This window comes from Chiloscyllium punctatum, chromosome 39 (assembly GCF_047496795.1).
Source record: "Chiloscyllium punctatum isolate Juve2018m chromosome 39, sChiPun1.3, whole genome shotgun sequence".
Lineage (NCBI taxonomy): Eukaryota > Metazoa > Chordata > Chondrichthyes > Orectolobiformes > Hemiscylliidae > Chiloscyllium > Chiloscyllium punctatum.
Genome location: NC_092777.1, coordinates 46,152,001 through 46,177,379, shown reverse-complemented (window position 1 = coordinate 46,177,379; position 25,379 = coordinate 46,152,001). Strand labels below are relative to the sequence as shown.

At 40.0% G+C, this 25,379-nt stretch overlaps 1 protein-coding gene across 2 annotated transcripts in view; it reads right to left on the bottom strand.

The window, feature by feature from the left end:
- Window positions 1-25,104, bottom strand: part of fam20a (FAM20A golgi associated secretory pathway pseudokinase) — a 52,962-nt gene extending 27,858 nt beyond the window's left edge. Inside the window, exons 1-3 of one of the 2 annotated variants that reach the window (XM_072558603.1) lie at window positions 25,087-25,104; window positions 24,588-24,952; window positions 2,652-2,824 (exon numbers count right to left, since the gene is read on the bottom strand). In XM_072558603.1, coding sequence (XP_072414704.1) covers window positions 2,652-2,824; window positions 24,588-24,904 — 490 coding nt within the window. In that variant the 5' untranslated portion in view covers window positions 24,905-24,952; window positions 25,087-25,104. Of the gene's footprint in view, window positions 1-2,651; window positions 2,825-24,587; window positions 24,971-25,086 lie in introns of those variants that run through there. The other variant, XM_072558602.1, reaches the window with a different exon arrangement.
- Window positions 25,105-25,379: the final 275 nt, after the last annotated feature.

Here is a 25,379-nt window from a genome sequence, read left to right as displayed (position 1 = left end):
TGTTTTGGCACAACTCAAAGCTCTCTTTTGGGTCTTCATGCATCACAGAAACATTTTACTTACTCCAACAACAGTAATTACTTTTGACCTAAGGTAGGAGCATTCCAAATATCACATCTGGTACTTACATAATGATGGAGTCACTATTCATTTCCAATATTCCCCTGAGACAACCATCGCATAATTCCGGATTAACACTGAGTACTGCTGATGTCTGAATGAGCTGGGATTCATTCACAAAAAACACAAAGGCCTTTGATGTTTTCAGCACTTTTATTGCTCCTATGGTTTAATATTCCCTGGATAGCATTTTGATTTCTGCTTGGAAGCAAGGCCTATTACACATTACAGATAAGGAAATTAATCCAAGAAAACCTGATTATTACTAACCTTCACCTTCCTGGCTAGAAATCAAGACACTATACCTTATCAGGGTCAGTTGTAAAATTCACCACTGATATAGTCAGAAAAAACCTTGTGATAAACGAGTCTCATATTCCTTATTCTTACTCCAAGAGGCCTCAAAACAAACACTTGGCGAAATTGGGAGTTTACATCCAAAGGTACAATCTAAAAATGAAGGGGATGTGGTTTGGAACTGAGATGAGAATTTCCTTTACTCAGAGGGTGGTCAATCTTTGGAATTCTCTACTCTAGAGGGGTGTGGAAGCTTAGTCTTTGAGTATATTTAAAGTAGAGGTTAATTTATTATTATTGTAAAGTGTTATGAGAATAGGGTGGGTTAAAAAAAAGGATCAGCCATGATGCTATTAAATGAATTCCCCAATCAGGGGAAATGGCTTACCTGCATCTGCTATGTCGATCCCTTTAAGTAGTTTCTAGATTTCAATGCGATCACCTCTTATACTTAAAACCAGAGAGAATACAGGTGCGATCTGCCCAGTTTCTCTTCTTAGGACAGGTGTGTCATCCCAGGAATAAATTTCTAATGTGAAAATCTTTGTCGCACTCAGTTCATGGCAACAATATCATTCTTGAGATAAAGAGACCAAAAGTACACACAGCTCTCTAGATGCAGTCTAACCAATCTCCTTTAAGACTGAAGCAAAGCTCACTGTTCCTGTACTCCAATCCTCTTGTGATTAGTGGGGACATTCCACTAACGTTTCCAATTCTGTTCCTATGTTTGTGCTGTTTTTTATCACAAAGATGAAGTTTACAGTGTTACTTTCATTCTGGCAATGTATATATGAATGAATGGAATAGCAGCAGAGGTAGATCTTTGACCCCTTAAACCTGCTCCACTATTCTGTAAGATCATGGCTGCTCTGTTTATGCTTCATACCCTAATAATGTTTGATTCCTTCACCCATGAAGAATTTACTAACCTCCACCTTAAGAATATTCAATAGCCCTGCTTCCACTGGCTTCAGAAGCAGAGATATTTCCAAAGTTACACAATCCTCTGACAGAAAATAGTTTTTCTCATCCTTGTCCTAATTTTAAAACAGCCTCCCTTAGTTCTGGACTCATAAGTGGAAACATTATTTCCAGGTCTTACCTTGTCAAAGCCATTTAGGATTTTATATTCTTCAGCACATCACCTTTCACTCTTCTAAACTCCATTGGAAATGAGCCCAGCCTGTATCACAAGGCAACCCACTCACCAAACAGTATTAGCATTTATCATTCCCATAAACCAGCTCTGAACCATCTCCAACATATTTTCATCCTCTTTTTTTCATCTCTCATTAAGTAAAAAGATCAGAACTGCTCACAATATTCAAGGCATAGTCTCACCAATGCCCTATATTATTGAAGCATTATATCCTTACTTTTATGTTCAATTCCTTTCGTTCCATAAGCTTTCTTCATTACGTGGTGCACCTGCATACTAATGTTTTGTGACTCATACACGAGATGACCTAAATTCCACTGCAGCTCAGAATTCTCTACTCATTCTCCATTTTCATAACTTGTTACTTTTTCATTCTTTCTGCTACAGTAAACAACTGTATAATTTTCCCACATTGTACTCCAGCTACAAGATTTCTGCCAACTCACTAAACCTATGTATATCAATCTGCAACTTCCTATGTCTTTTTCACAATATACTTTTCTACTTATCATGGTGTTATCATAAAATTTAGCTACCACGCCTTTGCTTCCTTCACCTAAATTATTGATGGAAACTGTAAAATGTTGATGCCCTAGCATAAACGTTTGTGGGACTCCACTTGTCAGATCCTGTTAATCAGACAACGTCCCATTTACGCATACTCTCTGTTTTCTGCTAGCCAGATAATCTTCTAGTCATGTTAATATATTACCCCCCAAACCAGAAGTTTTATTTTGCACAGTAACCTTTAATGCACTATCTTATCAATTGCCTTCTGGAAATCCAACTACACTACATCTACTTCCCCTTCACCTTTTGTAAACAGCATTGTGTAGTGTGAGAGGAGGTTTAGAGTCATAGTCAATAGTGATATGACTATGACTCTAAACCTCCTCCTACTTTACACAAGTATATGGCGCAGGAAAGCCAGCACAGACCAGCTCACTTGGAAGGCCTGAGCCTTTGCTGTGTACCCTATGTACTGTGATGCATGACACCAGGAGACCATCATGTGGGTTTGCACCAATGCAAACCAATTGCAGTGTCTTTGCCTATTTGTAAGAGAGCTTACCAACGTCACTGATGTCAACAACAGCCAGGTCTTCAAGCAGGTCATCAATAAATGGTTCCAATCGAGGGTACAGTCCATAGCGATCAATTGCTAAGTGAAACTTCAGCCAATTAGAAGCCAGGTAAACTCGGGATTGGTACTTTGTTCCTGTGTCCCCTCTTCGTGCTCTTCTCCTTCAAATAGAAGATAGAAAAAATATAAAGGTTAGTGTACTGGCTTCTGTGAAACAAGCTATAGGATAAGGGCCTGAAAGCTGAAATGAAGCTAAAATTCAAAAGCCAACACCTCTCTAACTTGTGTTTTGTTTTTGTGATTTTAAATATTGGTTTCACTTTGCTACATAAACAAGATTGTATTGAAGATCAGTAATTACGAATTGGAGAGTAAAAAGGACCAAAATGTAACAAAAAGTACCAGCAACTCAAACATGTTTGTGGATTTCTATTTGAAAACTATTAATCCGAGTAAGGAGGTAACACAGAATCCCTACAGCACAGAAAGAAACCATTCAGCCCACTGAGTCTTTCTGACCCTCAAAGACCACCACCTAGACCACTACCCTAACCCCTGAATTTCCAACAGCTAATCCACCTATAACACTATTACACATCCCTAGACACTACAGGGAAATTTAATCACCAATCCAACCAACTTGCATGCCTTTGGACTGTGGGAGTGAACAAGAGCACTCGGAGGAAACTCACACAGGTATGAGGAGAATGTGCAAATCCTGCACAGTTACCTCAAGTGAAGTCAAACGTAGGTCCCTGCTGCTGTGAGGAAGCAGTGCTAACCACTGAGCTACGGTGCTGCCCTTTGAAGTGGCATTCTGCTAAAAGTTAGCACGGGAAATAAAACTAGATAAACACTCTCACAGAAAAAAAGCAAATTACTGCGGATGCTGGAATCTGAAAACTAAAGAGAAAATGCTGGAAAATCTCAGCAGGTCTGGCAGCATCTGTGAGGAGAGAAAAGAGCTGACGTTTCGAGTCTAACTGACCCTTTGTCAAAGCTCATCTTGACAAAGGGTCAGTTAGACTCGAAACGTCAGTTCTTTTCTCTCCTTACAGATGCTGCCAGACCTGCTGAGATTTTCCAGCATTTTCTCTTTTGCTCTCACAGAAAGTTTTGAAAGAGTAAAGAAAAATTTAACATCGCACCAATACATCATCTTGGCCTAGGTTTTCTCCAGACAGAGCAGCAAGAACACAAGAAGTTTTTGTTCATCAGGTGTGTACAGTCTGGCACTGTTCACTGCTGTAATTGCTATGACGATGCTTTCAAATCTTCCCACTCTTTAAACTAAATAGTATGTAGTCTGGCAAAATAAAAGTAGTTGCCTTTTTCTGCAGCTATGGAATGCTGAACAAGTCACTCAATAATGACTCAAAGCAAGAGCTTACATGAAACTTAATCTGACATTAGTTAGCATCTTTAAAGGAATATAAATCCTTAAATTAACACTATGCCAAGATGACTATTCTCTACTTACTACAGATTTTGAATCAACACTTATGTGACTTTTTGGTAACATTTTCAAATCGCAGAAAATATGAAGCTTAATCTTCCATTTCACTGAAATGGTGGCTTTGGTTCCACTGATATTAGAACTTGCAGCTGTTTCACTGGGCTAAGCTCATAAGATCAGTTGATGTTAGCCTCACTGTGTAGATACAAGATGTTTCTAAATCAGAACTGCTACAGAAACTCAGCAGGTCTGACAGCATCTGTGGAGAAAAACAGAGTTTATGTTTCAAGTCTCCATCCAAAGAAGAGTCACATCAGACTTGAAACATTAACTCTGTTTCAGTCTCTACAGATGCTCTCAACACTGCCAGGTTTCCCCAGCACATTCTGATTTTATCTCAGATCTCCAGTATCTGCAGTACTTTGCTTTTATTGGAGTTCTCAAGTTGGGCCTGTCAACAGGGAACCACCGACAGTGCAGGGAGGACAATATTGCACAGCTTCAGCTTTTAAAGGCTGTTTTTAACTGCAGAGTACAAATGGTTTCAATTTCAACAGCCTTCTTACTTTCTTAAAAAGTCCACTATCTGGACACCATATTTTGTTGTCATTAGGGGGAGTTTGCAAGCAGTCTCTAGAATGTGATTGCAACTGTGATGAATTTATCCTGGATACTCAAAGCAGCCAAATCACGACCACTGGGCAGAAGGAGTATAAGTTGACTAGTGACACACTGAAGACACAAACTAAGGCGGAAGGTGAGGGATTGTGGAAGAGCTCTAGAACAACTACAACATTTAAAAAGGCATCTGGATGGGTATATGAATGGAAAGGGTTCAGAAGGATATGAACCAAATGCTGGTAATTGGACTAGATTTATTTAGGATATCTGGTCGGCATGGACGAGTTGGACTGAAGAGTCTGTTTCTGTGCTGCACACCTCTATGACTCTATAACTCTAAGTTTGCACTGCTATCTGTTTTCTCTTTCAGATGGTTGAAACACAGAACTTTTTCCTTGATTGAAGGAGCACCTGTACATTAACAGGATGGAAACCTTGGGGCACAAATGGTCTGACTTCAGCAGTCCCTTGCCTGCAAGAATTGCTGGATAGAACTGTGGCATTTTCACAAACAGTACACTTTTGTGCCATTCTACATTCCTGGCAGTCCCTACCTTGCTTATATTCTCAGATAGGTTGCCTGTCAGGTGAGCACTGAATGAGCCCTATTGTGGTCTGCACTCAAGAATGACATTAATTGAAAATTAGCTGTTTCCGGGAGTAACTTCACTGCAGCAGAAGCAGCCTCAGATTTAACTGAAAAGTTGCATGAACGCAAAGAACAACTGGCAGGCTTGACGTACAAGTTAAAAATGGGATTTGCACCCAATCCTAATTAGCAATGATGCTAATTTTAACAGTGTTTATTGTTGTGTATAAATTTAAGTGTACAGAACTCCCATTGTGTGACCACTGATTGAAGTGTACAGCAATTTTATGATGTGTCTTCTTGATCTTACTGCTGCTTTGTTAAAAATGTCTTGATAATAATTTCAAGGCAAAAATCCCATTTTTTAATAATAAATAAAGTTGAGAGTTTTATTGTCAAACTATGATAAACTGCCACATAATTACTTAAATGCACATGAGAACGTGTTATTACATACCCATATCAATGAGCATCATTTATGGGAAGTTCTAATGTTTCAGTGAAAACACCTTAAATATAAAAAAATTGCAGCACTTTTGAACCTGATTTATACATTACAAAATACACTTCATATGTGGACAACCAAAACTGTTCTTCATTATTAGTCTTCTCATTACGTATAAAAGGAAAGATAAAACACAGGAGCACAAGTATAAGCCATTCAGCCCATTGAGTCTGCTCTGCCATTCAATGACATCATCACTGATCTGATAATCCACAAATCCACTTTTCTGCCTTTCCCCTTTAAACCTCGATTTTCCTACTGACTAAAGTTTTGTTTCTCGCAGCCTTGAATATTCTTAATGATCAGCCTCAAAATCCCTCGGCAGTAAATCACTCTATGGATTCACTACCCTGAAGAAAGAAAATCCTCATCACCTCTGTCTTTAATGAATGGCCCCTTTCTCGAAGATTATACTGTCTTGTCCTAGTCTCCCACAAGACAAGACGACCTCTACACATCTACCCTGTCAAACCCCTTAAGACACCAATGAGTACAGGTCCAAACTACTCAATCTTTCCTCATAAGAAAATCCCTCCATTCCTGAGATCAACCAATTAACTTTCTTTGTACTCCAATAATCATACACTTTCTCTTAGATATTGGGACCACAACTGTTCTCAGCCTTCTATGTGTCATCCAATTAGTATAATTTAAAACGTATAATTTTATGAAGACCTCTTTACTTTTACACTCAATTCCCTTTGAAATAAGGACCAAAAGGTTTTTTGCCTCCCCCATTACCCGTAGAACGTTAGCTTTTCATTATTTATGCGTGAAGGTTCCTCAAATTTCTGAGTTGCTTTCTGCAGTCTTTCACTTTTTAAACAATATTCAGCTTCTCTTTTCTTCCTGTTAAAAGTACACAGCCTCACATTTTCCCATTGTGGGGCTAGCACTGATCCCTGTAGAACTCTAATAGTTACAGGTTGCTATCCTGCATATACTCCCTTCTCCCACCTCTCTATCTTCTATTGTATAGTAACCACATCACCATGGGTTCTTTTTCTTATTAGGTATCTTAAAATGTGGTACCTTATCAAAATGCCTTTTGGAAATCCAAATATATTATATTCACTGGATCCCATTCTCTATCCTGAATAAAGCTGCCTAGATTTCTAGACTATCAGGTCACTTGAACTGAAAAAAAATCAAGACATGAAAATGGTGCCACAACTCAAATGGCTTACTTAAACTGTAGTAATTGCTAAAATCCTTTTGCAAAACAAAACAACAGCCTAGTTTATGTGTAGCCAATTCTGAGGAAGATGAGGGAAAATCCACCGATATCTATTTTGATTACTTCAATGTCACTTGGTAAAACGTGTTACATAACTCATCATAAGTAGACACAAAACATTCAAGTTATTAATAATATTGTCAAATTGGATAGCATCTGGCATTAAAAAAGCTATATTTATATTACACCTTTCACATTCACAGGGCATCCCAAAGAGTTTTACAACCACTCAAATGTTCTTTGAAGTGTGGTTACTGGTGTAACACAATCTCCCACAAACAGAAATATTGCCAACATGTTCAAAGTATACCTGAGGCCAGATCAATTTATTGCAGATTCCTCCACGGTAAGGCTTCTTACCAAAATAAAGAGAAAGACACTTGAAAATGGAGCTCATAGAATGGAATTCAAACATCAGCTGTTTGCTGGAAGATTGAACTTCGTTTAATTCGCCCCTTCATGCCAGAGGCAGAGGAGTTTCCATAGATCTCAGAACAATTAAATAGTTATTGCTGTCTTTTGCAACTGCAGAATTGCATCAGTAATTTGCATTGTTGCAGTCAGAGTCTGCAGTGCTCACTCAGTCTGGTGTTATTAAAGGAACAGACCCCTTGCTTGTTTCGCTACCTAATTCTGCAAAGGACGCTTTTCCAGTCATTTTTGATTCCTATTAATTACATTTTGTTTATCATTTAACTCTGTGGTGAGGAATCTGGTCTTGTTTTTCCCTTCTATGTACAAAACAAAGTTTCTCTTCTTCCTTTGTACAGACAGCTCATCAAGTACAATTTCCTCAATATTAATGTTGCAATGCTGAAGCACTCATCAGCAGAGGGAGCTGTGTGTAGGTGTCCTGATAAATCAATTTGCTTGCGAATTGGTGCAAGTTCTGACAGACCATTTATTGAGCAATAAAAATGCAGGCTCTTGGCCATTTCAGTGCAGACTCTGGAAATATTGCAGTGTTCATTAAAATAGGTGGGTTTAACAAAGTGAGGCTATAGGACTTGTTTCTACAACTGGTTTGCATTGCAGCCACTCAGCTCACCTTCATACAGACTGCCTTCTGCTGGTAGAGCCATGATCAGTCACAGGGCAACTATGGCACCATGACAGGACAACATTTCACCAAAAGGCAGTGAATCCACCTGGAAATGAACAGAAAACCATGGATGTATCAGGCAGCAAACCAGACAGCAGTTTCAGCCTGTCACCTGGAGGAAGATAGTTTTGGCACTCATCACCAATGTCTTCTGCCCTCCTGCCTGATTTTCTTCACCTCCATGTGCTCCTAGTCCTGGGGCATGTCCACAGGTGGTGCCACAGTTGCCCAGAGTTGTTCTGTGTATGTGTGGGATAGCAAAGAATTGTTGAAATGCAATAGGACTGTTGCACCTTTGGGCATGAAAGACAAATCTCAATGAACAAAGGTATGAAAAATAAATGGCTGAGAAAGGACAGCTGAAAGTGCAGTGAGTCTGCTCAGCTCTCCAAATCTTCACACATTTTAATCAGAGGACGAAGAAGGCAGCTGTTTTTTTATAATATGAGTGTAACTTCCCCAAACGTATCGATGTTGTGATAGCAGGAAACACCCAGCCATCATACCATCTTGTCCTGGTGCAAATGAGCCCTGTGAGGTTTGGGCAGGTCGCAAAGATTTCCAAAGGATTGTAGCAACTTATCTTTACCATATTAAAGAAGCTTTGTAAATAACTAAACCTGAGTTTCCTTGATGTTTTCTAGCACAATAACAATGAAATAATCATGTAAGTGTTAAAGATAGCAAGAAATTTCAAAGCATGCAGTTTTTCAACCGTTTCTCCATTTTCCTTTATGGTAGCAATTAGCTCCAATTTCATATAAAAAAAACACTTGGAGCAATTACGGCTTTATAAAATATTGTCTAATCAATCTGTTCAGAGAGATGTTATCACACACATCTAGAGTAGGTAGGACTTGAACTCAAATCTCCTGGCTCAGAGGTCGCTATTACTGTACCAAAACAGCTCCCATACTTTTATGACATATCTCTGTGACAGGAGGGACCTGAATCTGATCTTTTGGCTTTGGAACGGCAGCACTTCCACTGCAAGAGTTCCTCCACACATGACCCTCTCTCTGTATGACCTGAGACATCAATATGAGCTCTGATTATTAGTCCAGTGAAATGACTACCATACCACTGTGTCCCAACTACAACTTTATATACTCATGTTAGGTGTACGATAGCAAATTGTCAGACCTTCCTAAACTGTCTCCCTATGTGTTATTGCTAGGTTTACAAAAGTGTACATCATCCCATCGTCACTAGTCATCATCCCAGTCACATATTTCCCATATGCCCAAACACTGTTCTTTATTTTCCTCTCTCTCTCTCTCTCTCTCTCTCTCTCTCTAAGGGTCTCTCTCTCTCTCTCTCTCCTTTCATATAGTTCCTCAGGTTCAACACTTTCAATTTCTGCCCTCAGTTCCAGTTATACTCTTTGGGTCCTAATTTTCATAACTGCAGAAATGGTCTTGATTCTTACAAAGTATTGCATTACATGGAAAGGGAAATTATGAATAATTCTTGTGCTCTTTTAAATTAAATATCATTCGCTGTAAGATTAACCCATTGATTAAAACACTTAAAATTCAACTTGTGTTGCTTCAAATCAACAACTAATGAAACCCGATAGTTTCATGGCTCATAGCAGATTTGTGTAGATGCAAAATACACAGTGAATCTGTGAGCAAGCATCAGGATAAACTATTATAACTATTGGCAATGATTTTGATTTTTTAAAATGCCAAGTGATGAGCACTGAAGACGTGTGAAGACTTAAATCTGTTTCATTCAAGTCATTGCAATCCACCTTTACTTCATTTAAATTGATGTTTTAATCAATGTGTACTCCTTGTTGAACCTGATTGAATTATGATTGGAAAATTAGGAGCAGCCAGGGAACTGGAGATGATTTGCATTCTTGCCAATGGTAATCAACAGTAACTATGAAGTAACATTATCCCACACAGGATGAGCCAAACACCAATTACTTGATATAAGCAGGCATTCAAGTAAATGTATTTCACTTTCCAAGTAGATGCAGAAACAAAGAAGTGGGACAAGGCTAACAGGAAGGACACAGTAAGACAGTCTCTACCTTCAATAGTATTGCTCCAGTAGTGATTTGTTTATGAATTCTAGATTCATTTAAAATTTATGAGGAAAAACACCTTTGACCACAAGTCCATCAGGAAGTGGTCAGCACGTAGCGTCCTTGAGACCCTTCGGGAAAAGGAGAGGGCGGATCCTGTCGAGCGGTTCCCTGAGCAGACTGTCAAAGCCATTTGGCAGAATGCCTCATCGCCAGAACTTTCCAACAAGCACCAAGACGTGGCTTGGCTGGTGGTGAGAAGGGCTCTGCCTGTGAGATCCTTTATGCACGCCCGGACTCTCTGCCGCACCGCACGCTGCCCTCGAAGTGGCTGCGGGGGGGACGAGACTGTCACACACCTCCTTCTGGAATGTGCCTATACAGAGGAAGTCTGGAGAGGAATGCAGTGGTGCTTGTCGAGGTTCGTCCCGAGCAGCGCCGTGACGCGGGACTCCGTGCTCTACGGCCTGTTCCCCGGGACTCACACCGAGACGAACATTAACTGCGCCTGGAGGATCATCAACTCGGTGAAGGACGCTCTCTGGGCGGTCCGAAACCTGTTGATCTTCCAGCTGAAGGAGTTGACCCCGACCGAGTGTTGCAGACTGGCACATTCCAAGGTCCAAGACTACGTGTTGAGGGATGCGCTGAAGCTTGGGGCAGCTGCCGCCAAGGCGCGGTGGGGAAAGACCACCGTGTAAGATCGGCCTGCCTAAAGAAGAACAGGGGGCCCATGCGGACGGTTTTTTTGGGCTCTGCTGATGCCTCAGCCAAATATATGTACAAGAGTGGAAAATGCACAGGATTGTAAATGACATTGATAAATACGAATCTGTGTTTGTAAATATGGACATATGTATGGCATGATCAAATGTACAGACCATAAAATCATTTTATGAATAAAGTATATTTTTGAAATAAAAAAAAAATTCTAGATTCATTTTCTTTGTTAAAAGGGACAAGTGAGAAGAAATTGAAATCATATGTTTACCATACATGACCTATATTTTGAAGGCTCACCTTCCCTACGAGTCAGAGTTCTACAACTGATATGTCAAAAGGGCAGTGATCTTTCTAGGGATTATTCTGGCTACATGTTGCATAATTATTTATGGTAGCCATGTTAATTTCACAGGGACTTGTCACAGCTCGTGGTCATTCACCATTTTTAAACTTATCACTTTTTTTTCCCCCTTTAAACGTGGCTAAAAGCTTTGAGTGAAAAGCTGCTCTGATACTTGTGCATGTGATTAATTAGTAATCAAATACATTTTTAATAACACCAGTTGGGAAAGTTAGGTTTTAAATCATGACAAATGTTATGAATTTCTGCTTCTTTTCCATCTCTCTGTAACATTCTCCAGTCCAATAGCCCTCCAAGATCTTGGACTCTAATTCTGACCTTGTCACACCTTCACCATCTTCAGCTGTTTCAGTCTTAAGCTCTGGAATTCCTTCCATAATTTTTTGAGCTCTCTATCTTGAATTCCTCTCAAAATATCTTCCTTAAAATGTCTCTCTTTAACCAGTTTCTGATCACCTGTCCTAAAATCTCTGACATGCCTTAGTTTTAAAAATGCTCCCATGGGAGCTAATTTACTTTTGATTGGAATGTAAGTTCTTTCAAGTTAACATAAATTTCTAAGTTAAAAGTCACACAGCACCAGGTTATAGACCAACAGGTTTATTTGGAACCATCTGATGAAGGAGCAGCACTCCGAAAGCTAGTGCTTCCAAATAAACCTGTTGGTCTATAACCTGGTGTTGTGTGATTTTTAAACTTTGTCCACCCCAGTCCAAACCCGAACCACCAAGTCTTAAGTTTCTAAGGTTTCCTTAGTTAAAAAGTATCTGAAATGCACTGTATAGCAGGAACTCATATAGTTCAGTACAGAAAGCTGGGAGGCCAGCGCACACTGTCCTTACAGTCGATGTACAAGTAAAAGTGTCTCAGAACAACAGCTGCAAAGCATTTGTTCTTAAGGAGGGAGCAGATTTAACTTTGACTGCTGTACAATCAGGGTCACACAGCCTAAGGTGGTACAGTGCTACATTTTAAAGTAGAATCATAGCAAAAACCTCATAACGGATATGGCATCTAGTGATACTGTTATTGAATTACAACTGTTCATTCGATGTGTTCTGTTCAATTTTAGAAAACAGCTCTAAAATATCTTGCTTGCCCTTGCCAAAGATGGGCTTTGTAAAACTAACACTTCAGTCCTTCTATGAACAAGACACTCCAACTAATGTCATATAGGTAGCAAACCCAAGAATCTCTTGAACAGTTTGTTGGACTATGCTGTGCAAAGGGCATGGGATTGCTGCATTTTGTGAAACAACAATGGAAAAAGGACAACTATTGCTCAAACAGCAAATGCAAGCAACTTTGCCCAGCCACCAATTATCTAACCATTCTGAGACACAGAACATTCTTCATAGAACATAGAAAAATACAGCACAGACAGGCCCTTTGGCCCACGATGTTGTGCCGAGGTTTAATTCTAATATAAGATATAGTAACTTAACCTACGCACCCCTCAACTCCCTGCTATCCATGTGCATGTCCAGCAGTCACTTAAATGTCCCCAATGACTCTGCTTCCACCACTACAGCTGGCAACGCATTCAATGCATTCACAACTCTCTGCATAAAGAACCTACCTCTGATGTCTCCTTTATATCTTCTTACTAATATCTTCAAACTATAACTCCTCGTACCAGTCAATCCTGCCCTGGGGAAAAGTCTCTGGCTATTGACTCTATCTATTCCTCTCATTATCTTGTACACCTCGATCAGGTCTCCTCTCTTCCTCCTTCTCTCCAGAGAGAAATGTTCGAGCTTATTCAACCTTTCTTTGTACAGCAAGCCCTCCAGTCCAGGCAGCATCCTGGTAAACCTTCTTTGCACCCTCTCCAAAGCCTCTGTATCTTTCCTATAGTAGGGTGACCAGAACTGGACACAATATTTGAAGTGTGGTCTCAACAGGGTCTTGTAGAGCTGCAAATCCTCCTGGCTCTTAAACTTGATCCACATGTTAATGAAAGCCAAAACAGCATATGCTTTCTTAACAACCCTATCCACTTGGGTGGCAACTTTGAGGGATCTATGTACTTGCACACCTAGATCCTTCTGTTCCTCCACACTGCCAAGAATCCTGTCTTTAATCCTATATTCAGCATTCGAGTTCGATCTTCTTCAAAGAAAAAGGAGAATGAGAAATATGCATGATGAGCAAACAGGTAGAGAACTGCCAAAACTGTGCATGGGCTACAGTGTACAAGTTAGAAATACAAATGCTTGGATATTACTGAAGGTTTTAAAAATAATCGTGTTTTGTATTGTGAAGAAGCCAGGTTAGACCAGCAAATGGTGTACTAATCATGCATGAAAAGAGTCCAGAGGAACATTCATACAATGATGCCTGTGAGATAATCCAGCAAGGTGGCTCAAATGTTAGCATTGCTACCTAATAGCACCAGAGACCCCGATTCGATTCCAGCCTTGGTTGAATGTCTGTGTGGAATTTGCAAATTCACCCCACGTCTCCCCATTTTTTCTGGGTGCTCCAGTTTCTTGCCACGTTTCAATTATGTGCAGGTTAGTGGATTGGCCATAGTCAGTGCAGGGTTAAGGTTGTGGGCTGCATCTAGGTGGGATGCTCTTCGGAAGGTTGGTGAAGATCCAATGGGCTGATTGGCCTCTTTCCGCACTGCGGGGATTCTACGATTGAAGACAACCAGCAGCAAGACAATAAAATTGTCAAACAAATGCACAGAGAAGAACACAAAGCTCCCCAAATGGGTAATTGATAATCAGAACAGTACTAGTTTAAAGCACTGAAGGCATTATATTAAAATATGCTATACTGGTGTTGCAAACTCTGTTTCATGCGCTTCTATAATTATCAAACCAACATTATTGCCTATGTGTATATCTATTTTGGATACGTTTTTATCTTTGGAGAAAGGGGTTTGTTGTGCTACATCTAATAGTCATGAGGCATTATGCCTTGAAAAGACATGCTCATGGTATTTTCACTGTTTCATGGAAGTAACTCACATATTCCATCTTACCATGGATCACTTGAAACATAACAATACTGTCTGCTACTGATCAAAACCTAACAGCTTAATATTAGCACATTTATGTGATTAAGGAGTATAATATTCACATAATAGTTGGTTGTAATAATTCTGTTGGATTCTTCAACATTACAAGATCCTATTTAGATTATTATGATATGAGATAATATCAGCATTGTTGCATCAGATAAAATACTTACATGGAAGCAGCCCAAGACCAGCCGGTTCTTTCAGCAAGTACATATGGTTCATGACTATTCAAAGGAAGTTATGAGTGGACAGGAAGGTATGAAGGGACATGGAGAGTATATGGGGGAGAGGGGAAGAGGATTTGTTTAACAGTCTGACATTACAACTGGGCCGATGGGCTTGTAAATGGGATTCTCCTGCTAGCTTTGCCAACCATCTGCCTCCACTGCCACCTCAGATTTACCTCTGGAGGTGACAGACTCATCTCTATCTTGCTGCTGCCTCACTATAGGGGGGCTAACCCCTACAGGGTGGCAAGGGCTCATATAAGGTAGGCAGGTCTGCCAAGTCAGGAAGTTTTCCTATTCTGTGCAAAAAACATGGCCTTTAATGTTTTACTGTAACTGCATGCTTGCAGCTCAATTCTATTTTGAATGTAATTCACAGCATTGCATTTTATTGTTTCACTCCCATGCCAATTTAAAAGAATGTTTTGAAAATCTACTCATGAACGCATCCTCTCCCTTCCTTTCTATCTCTCTTTATACTTTTACAATTTTGTTTAGTGTGGATGCAATCAGTCAACATGCAAAAATACAAGTCTGTAGCTGATTACTCAATTAAAGCAAAATGAAGAGCTCATCTGTCTGCCTGTTTTCAAAACCTGGTCAGTCAATCTGTTAAAAACAAGGAATAAAACCCTTGGCAGCCAGTTGTAATTAGCTGCATAAATTGTCAATCCATCTGACATTTATTTAGCATTGAAAGTCATTTCTCTCTCTGCCTTTGACTCCCCATTTGCACATCATGAAGTGACAATTTACAGACTTTAGACTCTACATAATAGCATGAATTTCACATTTTGTGTATCTCTGGAAATTTACCTCCTCAAACTGAAAATCTAAGTTACTGAACATCAAAGTTGCTCGTATCAATAGACTACAGTATTTTGGTCCTTGCCAGCAAGTTGTCTATATGCGGTTATGTTATTAAGAACAAGTCTATGCATAGAACAACAGTAGCTCAGTCTTTATACAGTCTTTTAATTTTAAAATTAAAAAAATTACCAAGGTGCTTCAGAAGGCACGTTATAAAACAAAATATGATGTGTGCCACATCAAAATACCTTGGGTCAAATTACCAAAAGCTTGGCCGAAGAAGGAGAGTTTATGGAGTCACTTTTGGAAGTTGAGAGCCTGGGGCCTGCCTGGACAACTGAAAGTCTCAGCCAGCAATAGTGGGGCAATTATAATGCACATAAACTCTGACTTAGAGGAGTGCAATGTCTCAGAAAGTTATGGGACTGGAGGTGGTTATAGAAATCAGGAGTAATTAAGCCATAGAGAGATTTGAAAATAAGGATAAGAAATTTTGAAATCAACACTTTACTTGATGGGAACTAATGTAAGTCAGTGGCATAGGAGTGATAAGTGTACAAAACTTCTTAAAAGCAAGGAGAAGTGCAGCAGAGTTTTGGATGGCCTCAAATTTACTCAGGGTAGACCGTGTGAAACCAAGATGAAATGGAATAGTCAAGTCTACAGTTAATGAAGGGAAGAATGATGGTTTCAGCAGCTGAGACAAAAACAGAGGGTGACAATGTCACTGAGGTGATTTAGGTGGTAAACATGATAGCGCACATATGTGGTTACAAGCTCATCTCAAGGTCAACTATGACATCAAGGTGGTAACCAGTCATCAATTGGTTGATGCTCAGACTGTTATCAGAGGCAGGGATGAGTCAATAGCTAGGAATGAAGTTAGGAACAAGCACTGAAGACAATGGCTTCCCATTATTTAACTAGAGGAAATTTCTACTCACCCAGTTATGGTTAGCAGATATACACTCTGACAACTTAGCAACAGTGGAGGAATCAAGCAAGATGCAGCTAGAGCTGGTTGTCATCAACACACATTGATAACTAATGCTGTTCTCCAGCATGGTGTTTCTGAGGATTGGCATGTAGATGAGAAATAGAAAGTGGCCAACGATAAATTCCTCAGGGCTTCCTCATTGTCTTTGCTCCTGCCACAGACTGTGGGCATACTGGAGCACTGTGTTAGGCAAAATAGAGAAGGCCTTGGGGACGGAGGTGAAGATGGACCCAGTGTCTCTTCTTCTTGGCTTTGTTCATTCATTTTCATTAGATTGTTGAGGTAATGTTTATAGTGGTTGTCTCTCTCTCTCTCTCTCACAGATAGACTATGTAAGAAAAAAATTGTAAAAGTGCATGGACAAGATTTGAAAAGCTATTTCAGTGTTCTGATCACTGACACTAATCAAAGAACCAATCAAACATCACCTAACTCACTGAATATGTGAGACCTTGCTCTGCACAAAGTGGCTGCAATCTTCACCACATTACACTAGTAACTACTTAACTGACCAAAAAAACTCACTGAGATGTCCTCAATATATTGCAGTCTATTTTTATAAATGAGTCAAGGTGCAATTTTAAAATATATATATGTATTTTTATTTAGAAAAAGGAATGTTTTTCTTTTGAATATTACAACAAATACAAAACCAAACAATTCAAACTACTATTAAAAAAACACAGCTAATTACATAGACAAATATCAACTAATAACTAAGCTAAAAAGAAAAGTCTTAACAATAATAATAATAATGAAAATAATCATAACACAGCTCAGCAAATCAATAGTCCTCGATTATCGAACGCATAAGTTTATACATACTTATTTGTTCGTAGTTCCTCCCTTCAGGATACCAGATTGATTACATAGAATTGCCATTGGCTATATAAAGGCTCTTATTAGTATGGCGAACAAATCTGTACTCGGGTAGTCCAAAAAGGACCGCCGTGCCTTTTAGAAATTCTCAGATTTATGATGCACTACACTTATAAGAAAGTCTAAGGGGATGTGTTCCATGACTAGCTTATGCCTGCCCGCCAGCCCTGGTGGATTTTCCGACATCCACTCTAATAGAATATTCTTTTTGGCATAAAAAGTGAAGATACTGAAAAGGCTTTTTTTGAATGCACCTAATGAAAGTGAATTAACAAAGCCAAGAAGAGGAGATACCAGGTCCACCTCCACCTCCGTCCCCAAGGCCTTCTCTATTTTGCCTACCACAGTGCTCCAGTATGCCCGCAGTCTGTGGCAGGACCAAAGACAATGAGTAAGCATGCCCATGCTCACTTTACATTTAGGACACATTCATTGGAGATGTTCCCGCTTTAAATTTAGCAAAGTTTGGGGCCAGATGGACCCCATGGAGAATCTTCAATTGCAAGGCATGGGTCCTGTTGCAAATCCAGATCCTTCATGCATTTTCCCCAATAGCCTCTCATATTTCAGAAGAGATCTCAACGTCCAACTCCCTCTCCCATAACTTACAGAGCCGTTCGGTCTCATCCAAGGGACCCTCTTCCAATAGATGATGTGTTGCTAACAGATAATGTATCCTCAGCACTCAACACCCTCTTCTCTATGTCAGATCTATAAGGACTAGTTAGAAGGGTGGTCTCTTTTTGTATGAAGTTTCCAATTTGAAAGAAATAGAAGAGGTCCCTTCTGGGCAATTCAAATTTCCGAGCCAACTGGTCAAAGGACATCAATATGTCCTCTTCGAATAAATCACCCAGCAAGACATCCCCCTAGCTGCCCATAGTTTAAACTCAGAGTCCATCATCCCTGGGTAAAAGCCCAGCATACTAACTATGGGTGTCAAAAATGATGTTTTAGCAATATTGCCCTCCCCCCGACACATTGCCCTCCATGTTTTGACAGTCTTGATGACTATTGGGCAATGGCAATATTCCTTAACAAGATACATGATGATTTATGATGTCACTTGACTATTCTATTGGCTTGGAAGTTTTTTCTAATAATTACTTTTATGCTTAGAACATTGGTCTGAAAGGCTAAAATATAGTTGATTGAAGATCCATCATGTATGAGAAATGCTGCAGCAAGTTAGTTGATCGACATTAGTGGCCGACAGCTTCCTGTGAATGAACACAAACACTAGAGACTGTAGTTGCCATCACAAACTAAAGGTTTGCGCACCAAAGATAAAAAAGTTTCCTGTTTTAAAAATAACTTCACTCAAGGGTATAATAAAATAAGTTTTGCCTCAGTTTGCTTCCAACTATAATTGCTTACAAATTATATGTGCAACAATTCCCTCAGCTTTAAAACACACTGTTGGTAACTTCTCTCATTGCTGTCACTGAAATTTGCAGTCTTAAATATTTTCTAAGCGACCTGTTCAGAGATGTTATTACACGCCTCGGCTCTTGAACCCAGACCCCCTGACCATAAGTAGGGAGATTACTACTTCACCCCAAAGGCCCTAAATCTGCAGTCATAAATGTTGTCTTTTAATTGGATAATTTGAATAGAAAATACCAGATTGGGCAAGCAAGACTAAATGAGTTTTCATTTGCTGTTGAGAATTTAGGAAATCAGTTATGATCAATCAATTATTACCTGGTTTAGCAATTCTTGTGGAGAATAAGTTGAGAAGGATTAAAGCTCAGTTACTTATCCAGAGTATGACTCAACTATTTGATTGGGAAGCTGTCAAATTTCACTGGATCCCAATCTTGCTCAGGCTAAAGTCAATGCATAAAACTCCTTGCATCCACTCCTCTCTCTTGTCTATTTATAGTCCTCTAATACGTGTATGTGCATAGAATATATATATTTATACAGATAATGGATGAAAAATATTTCCCTACAGAGTTTTAAAGGAAAAATGTTTGAAGTTCTTGCTATTCTCCATCTTATCCCCAGGATATAAAATTTCAATACATTGCATCCTCAGAATAACTTGCCACACCATCTTCTTTAATAAAAGATGTATGATTTGTCACTTTCACCAAGGGTGCTGTCAAATTGCCACTTTAATATTGTTTCAAAGTGACAATCTCCACTCCCAGCATGACCCCTAAGGTACAGCAGTGCATAAACTTCACATCGCTTTGGTTTGAATTGGTTGTATGATGTGTACAGGATTCTGAGGAATTCAGAGTATTTTATGTACCAAAGGCAAGCATTAGTTAAAGCTTGAAGATAATGTTGCTCAGCAGGTCCTCAATTTATTAGAAATCCAAAGAGACAAACACACATCTGCAAAAATCTTCTCTGTGCGCGATTACAAGCCTACAACCTAGTTTGTATGCTACCTGCTGAAAATTGTACTTTGTACATACGAGCGAGAACAGGAATAGGCTATTCAGCCCTTGACCCTCATGCGTTGTTCGATTACATCGTAGTTGATCTGCACCTCACTCACATTTCATCAATATACCTTCATATAAAGAAGTATTTGCTTTCTTGAAAATTAAAGCTGCCTATATCCTATAGCCACATTCGCATATTAAAAATTATGCCCATTTCCTGTATCATTGCCAAAAGGAGACATGAAGTTGAAGCTTTTCTTATGCTGTATAAATAGTATTCCTTTTCCATTTGGTGTCTTGCATTTTAGTCCTGAAGAGTTCGAGGTCAAAAGCTTCAACTTCATGTCTCTTTATCAATACTTAAGTTCTGTTTTACCAAGCAATTACTTCCTGTAATATATTTACTTCAGGTAAAACTTTCCTTGCTCACGTTGTTGCTAATCTGCATACTGTTAGACTTCTGAATCACAGGGAGCAACATCGGGGGAAATCTGCCAATAAATTAGAAGCAGTATGAATCATGCTCTTTCCAATAGCAATATATATAACTTCTTTTTTGTAAAAATCGATGTTTTGCAAAATTCCAAGAAAACAGTAAGTAGATTGTTCTGTTATGTCTAAGAGAGAGTTAATCACTCCAGACGAATTAAGTTCAATCTTTAGTGCACTGCTGAAAAAATGCTAAATTGTCAGTGCCACTGTCTTTTGGACAAGTTAAGATGAAGCCCATCTGCTTTTTCCAATGCCTCAAATGAACATGAAAGGTCTTATGGCTTAATACAGAGTAAAAATCATTCCAATGTCCTAACATTTCACACTCAGTCACACAACCAAAAATAAATGAATTGCTCATTCATCTCACTTGTTGTTTGTATTGTGAATTTAATAGCAGCAAATGAATAAGTCACTTTTTGAGATGCAGTGCAAAACTCTGTGGAATATATGGGGGCTGTGCTGAGAAAGGGAAATTTCGGGAGTCTCAAGATGTTGTTTAAATGAATGTAATTTTTATATAATAAAAAGATTGTAGGAGTGCTGCAGTTAAGAGTGAGTCATGCCTGACCTGAGTACTAAATAGGCCGGATACAGAATAGAGATGGTTGGAAATCTTTTTTTCACTTTTTTGTTGGCACAAATAGCATTTAGTGCATGCTGAAACCTACCCTGAGTCTCCAAACCAACTCACTGGAAATTTTATATTTGTCAATCTCTGTTCACCTCAATAACAAACATTTTCATGGTAGACAGTCTATCAACCTTACTATGTCCAGACTTCATTGGCAAAGGTTTGACAAGTCCAAGATCTTTTCCAAAAATATTAGATTAGATTACTTACTGTGTGGAAACAGGCCCTTCGGCCCAACAAGTCCACACTGACCCGCAACCCACCCAGGCCCATTCCCCTAATAGTACGGGCAATTTAACTTGGCCAATTCACCTAACCTGCACATTTTTGGACTGTGGGAGGAAACCGGAGCACCCGGAGGAAACCCGCGCAGACACGGGGAGAACGTGCAAACTCCACACAGAGAGTCGCCTGAGGCAGGAATTGAACCCAGGTCAGCTGGCGCTGTGAGGCAGCAGTGCTAACCACTGTACCACCATGCCGCCCACAATGTAGAGTTGTTTCTGAAATTTATTCAGATAAACTGCATTGTTTACAGATAATCTTCCCACTCTTTGCGCACATCCTATAATTAGAGCACCAGCTTCCAATTTTGCTTGAATCAAGTGGGAAGAACTAGCAGTCCCTAATGACCGGATCAAGTTCCAAAGCTCAAATTGAGAAAGGTGTTATAGACAATTGTGTAGTGTACATATTGGCCAACCAATGAAGGAAATGGATGTGAGTGCCAACTTGCTGAATAACTCCACCATGAGAACCTGGAATATTTCTCTTCGTGCCTGGAAACCTACTTCATGATTTCCTCAGAGATTTCCCTGAACAGTATGGTCTCCTTAAAATGACATTAACTTGCAGCATGGTGACTGGAACTGGAGGATTTTTGATGGGGAAAGTTGCAGGTGTCCAGGTGGTTTTGTAAAACCTGGAGATGGGCGGGAGGTGAGCAGAGCCCACCTGCATTGAGAGTGTGATTGATGATTGGCAGTTGCAGAACTAGAAGTGCCGAGATGGGGCGGGAGGGTGCAGCAGTGTTTTGACACCTTTATTGATTTGATAGGCAGTACTCACGGGCAGGTTTTATGTCAGCTAGCTGTAGCTCGAAATAAATCTGTGCACATATGAAGGTAAGCCCAAGGCATTCAAGTCAACATTTTCACATTGACAGGTCCTGGCAGCACCAGCAGTGTCGGTCCCCTACAGCCCACTCTGAAAAGCCCCAACCTCTGTATTCCAAGTGTAAGTCGGCTTCCTGGAAGTTGCCAGGAGAGACGGCATTGACCTTAATAACATTGTGTGGTGAGACCCATCTTGATATAACTACAACAGAAGTTCTCATAGTTCCATGTATGGCTGGGCATTGTGGTTAGGAATTAGGATCACCAATGAATTCCATTAGTAACACCCTCGGCTTTATTCAGTGATGCATCAATTCCAATGCACTATCCTACAGCTTTATTTCCCCCCTGGGAAGTTTTAACATAGTTTTTACCCAGATGAGCCAAACATTAATGATTCAGATATTACACCTACACCCTGCAATAAAAATCCTGGCAACATACAAGTTGGAGATGAACTTGATTTTAATTGCAATTGGAAATGCAAGCCTTGAAGCTGTCTGCAGTAGACAATTCAATTCTGGCACTATCTCATTGGTAGATGAAGATGTGTGAAGGCCACTCTCCTTAGGCAGAACTCAGCCTGAGTCCATATACTTGTGGATAATATTGAGAGAAGCTGACCCTGTGCAGAAGGCCCTTTCATACATTCATTCATAGAGCCACCTGCACCTCAAAAGAGTAAGGGGTGTGTAATGCTGGAACAATTTGAACACTTCTGGATGTAATAATCTGATTTCAAACTGTTTCACCTTTTAAAAAGAATGTACATGCTGAAAGTGGAGTTTGTGGTTAGTCTCTAAGGACCAAGTGAGCACACTATGTAACTGAAACATTAGCACCATGAAAATTTGCATGATCTCATTTGCATGTGATTGTACTTGTAAATTAAACTGTTCCACAATGTTGAAGACCCACAGGAAATTATACCACCTGCAAGTGGTGCATGGGGCCATTGAAATTAATCCCAACCTAATTCTTTGGCATAATTGAGCTCAAACCTACAGCAGGGGTGTTGCAGATGGATCAGAAATTTCTCTCTACTCCAAAAGGAGATGCTGGTGATAGCCACAGAACTGACTGCTCAGAGCCCTTGATATCACTGCAGGATTTGGCAAGTGTCTCAATACAAATTCAAAAAATGGTTTTAAACTGTATTTCTCAGTTGAGCTATGAAATGAACCACGTGTGGGATACTCTTGTGCAGCACTTCCAACTGTGTTGTATAATTATTTTGTGCCTCAAACTGCTTTAAGTACATTGTGCAGACAGCATTTGAATTTGCTAAATGGAGACAGGTTAACTCAATGCCTGTCTGGTCAGTTATATTTGGGAAACTGCAACATGAACTAAATAATTTCCAATTTCAAAAATTTCAGGATTTTCCTTAAAATTTATATATTTTTTCACTTCAGCCAAATATGTAAGAAAATTGGTGAATTAAATACAAGTTCTTTTAAAATTTAAATGACACATTTTTTCTAACAATTATCACTGACTGCATTGATTTGGGACCTGATTTTAATCCATTCCAAATCCATGCACTCAATCCTAAAATCAGGTCCAAAGAGGCTGATTGCAAGAACGATAGCCTCTATTTGCTAGTAAAATATCAGGCTTTCCTTTGACCTGTTGATTGGAAAATGTGAGTTACTTAGCTCAGGGTAGATTTAAAAGCAAATCTCAAGGAATGCTGGCTTTACCGAATGTACCATCCTGGACACATCAAACTGCAACACGGACTAGTGAGGCACTCAGTTGGCACAAGCAGTGAGTGAAGTAGAGTGGCACAGTGGCACTTCATGGGATGATTTTACAGAATGATTGACAGCTGCAAATCAAGATTAGATTCCCTACTGTGCGGAAACAGGCCATTTGGCCCAACAAGTCCACATCGACCCTCCGTAGAGTAACCCATCCAGACCAATTTCCCTCTGTATGATGCACCTAACACTATGGGCAATTTAGCCTGGCCAATTCATCTAACCTGCACATCTTTGGACTGTGGGAGGAAAACAGAGCACCCAGAGGAAACTCACACAGACACGGGAAGAACATGCAAACTCCACACAGGCATTTGACCAAAGCTAGAATTGAACCCAGGTCCTTAGTCCTGTGAGACTATGGTGCTGAGCAAACATGCCACCCCAATCAAAATTCAGTAATGAAAAGAGTGACCCAGAGAAATACAGATAATGTAGGTTCCAAATGCTGAGTCCCATTAGTCTTTGGTCTCCAAGCGTTAACTCTGTTCTCTCTTCACAGACCAGCTGAGGTTTCTCCAGCACTTGCTGTTTTTATTGCAGATCTCCGACAGCAGCAGGATTTTGCTTTTCCTCTTGCCCCAGGCACCCGACGAGCAGTCCAGTGGCTCAGTTATTTGTGAGATGAGCTAGCAACAGGGCTTCTGTAACACAAACTGGGGCAAAGGAACATTGAGACGGCAGCTGATGCTTTCAGTCCATAAGTCTCTACCTGTCGATGAGCTGTAGTATGTAGGTGTGTCAGATGTCAGCAATGAGCAACCTCAATTTCCCCCGGATAGCGATAGGAGGATTTCATCAATGGATTTTTTTTTGTTTAAAAAAGTGAACAACTATTTCCATGATTTGCATTATAATCCCTCACAACCTTCAGACGAAACACATATTTGCAGTAATAACAATCCTAGCAGAGAAAGAGAGAGAGAGAGTTGACCCACGACTTACCTATTCGCCGCTTTCGCTTTGTAATTGCAATATTTCACAGCATCGTCCTTTTCTACGAGGGGCTCCCCAGTTCCCCGGGCGACCTTCTGTTCCCGGTACAAAGGGTGCGAGAAGAGTTGGCGGAGTTTGGAGAGAGTTGTGTTGAGGGGCGGGGAGCCCCGCAGAACAGCGCTGCTGTTAAAAGACTCCTCACACGGGCAGCGCAGGTTCCGAATCGACCGCTGCTGCAACTTTGGTAAGATGTTGAAGAGCAGGTCGATCGTAAAAGCGGTCGAGAAGAGCAGGACGATTAAAAATCTGCTCCTCGCACCCCACATGGCTTGGATCAGTCAATCAGCCACTCAGTCAGGAGCTCAGTCTTTCTCCTACGACAGAGAGAGAGAGAGTCTGTCACAATACAACCCACGCTTATCAAGCCAGTCGCAAAGTCTTAAAGTGACACTGCTCCCAGGCTTGGAAGGAAATTGCAGCGTACAAAAATAAAAGGAGACATACTTACCTCGGACTGTTTCCTTATAGCTCCATCTTTACATTTTTAAATGTCAGCTACTTTATAGTCTTTACGAGGAATTGTTTCCTGGAATTTTGCAAAAATATACTTTATTCACAAAAGCAACCATAGCCTACACTCTCAGGTACTAAAGCAGTTCTGTACGGTATCAAGGAAAACTTACGTTAGAATTTGACATTCCCTGCAGTTGCGAAAACCAAAGGCATTTATTGCTCAATCAGGAGATTATTTACAGATATTGAGGCACTAAGAGGGTCTGATAACTGAATAGACCCTCGGTA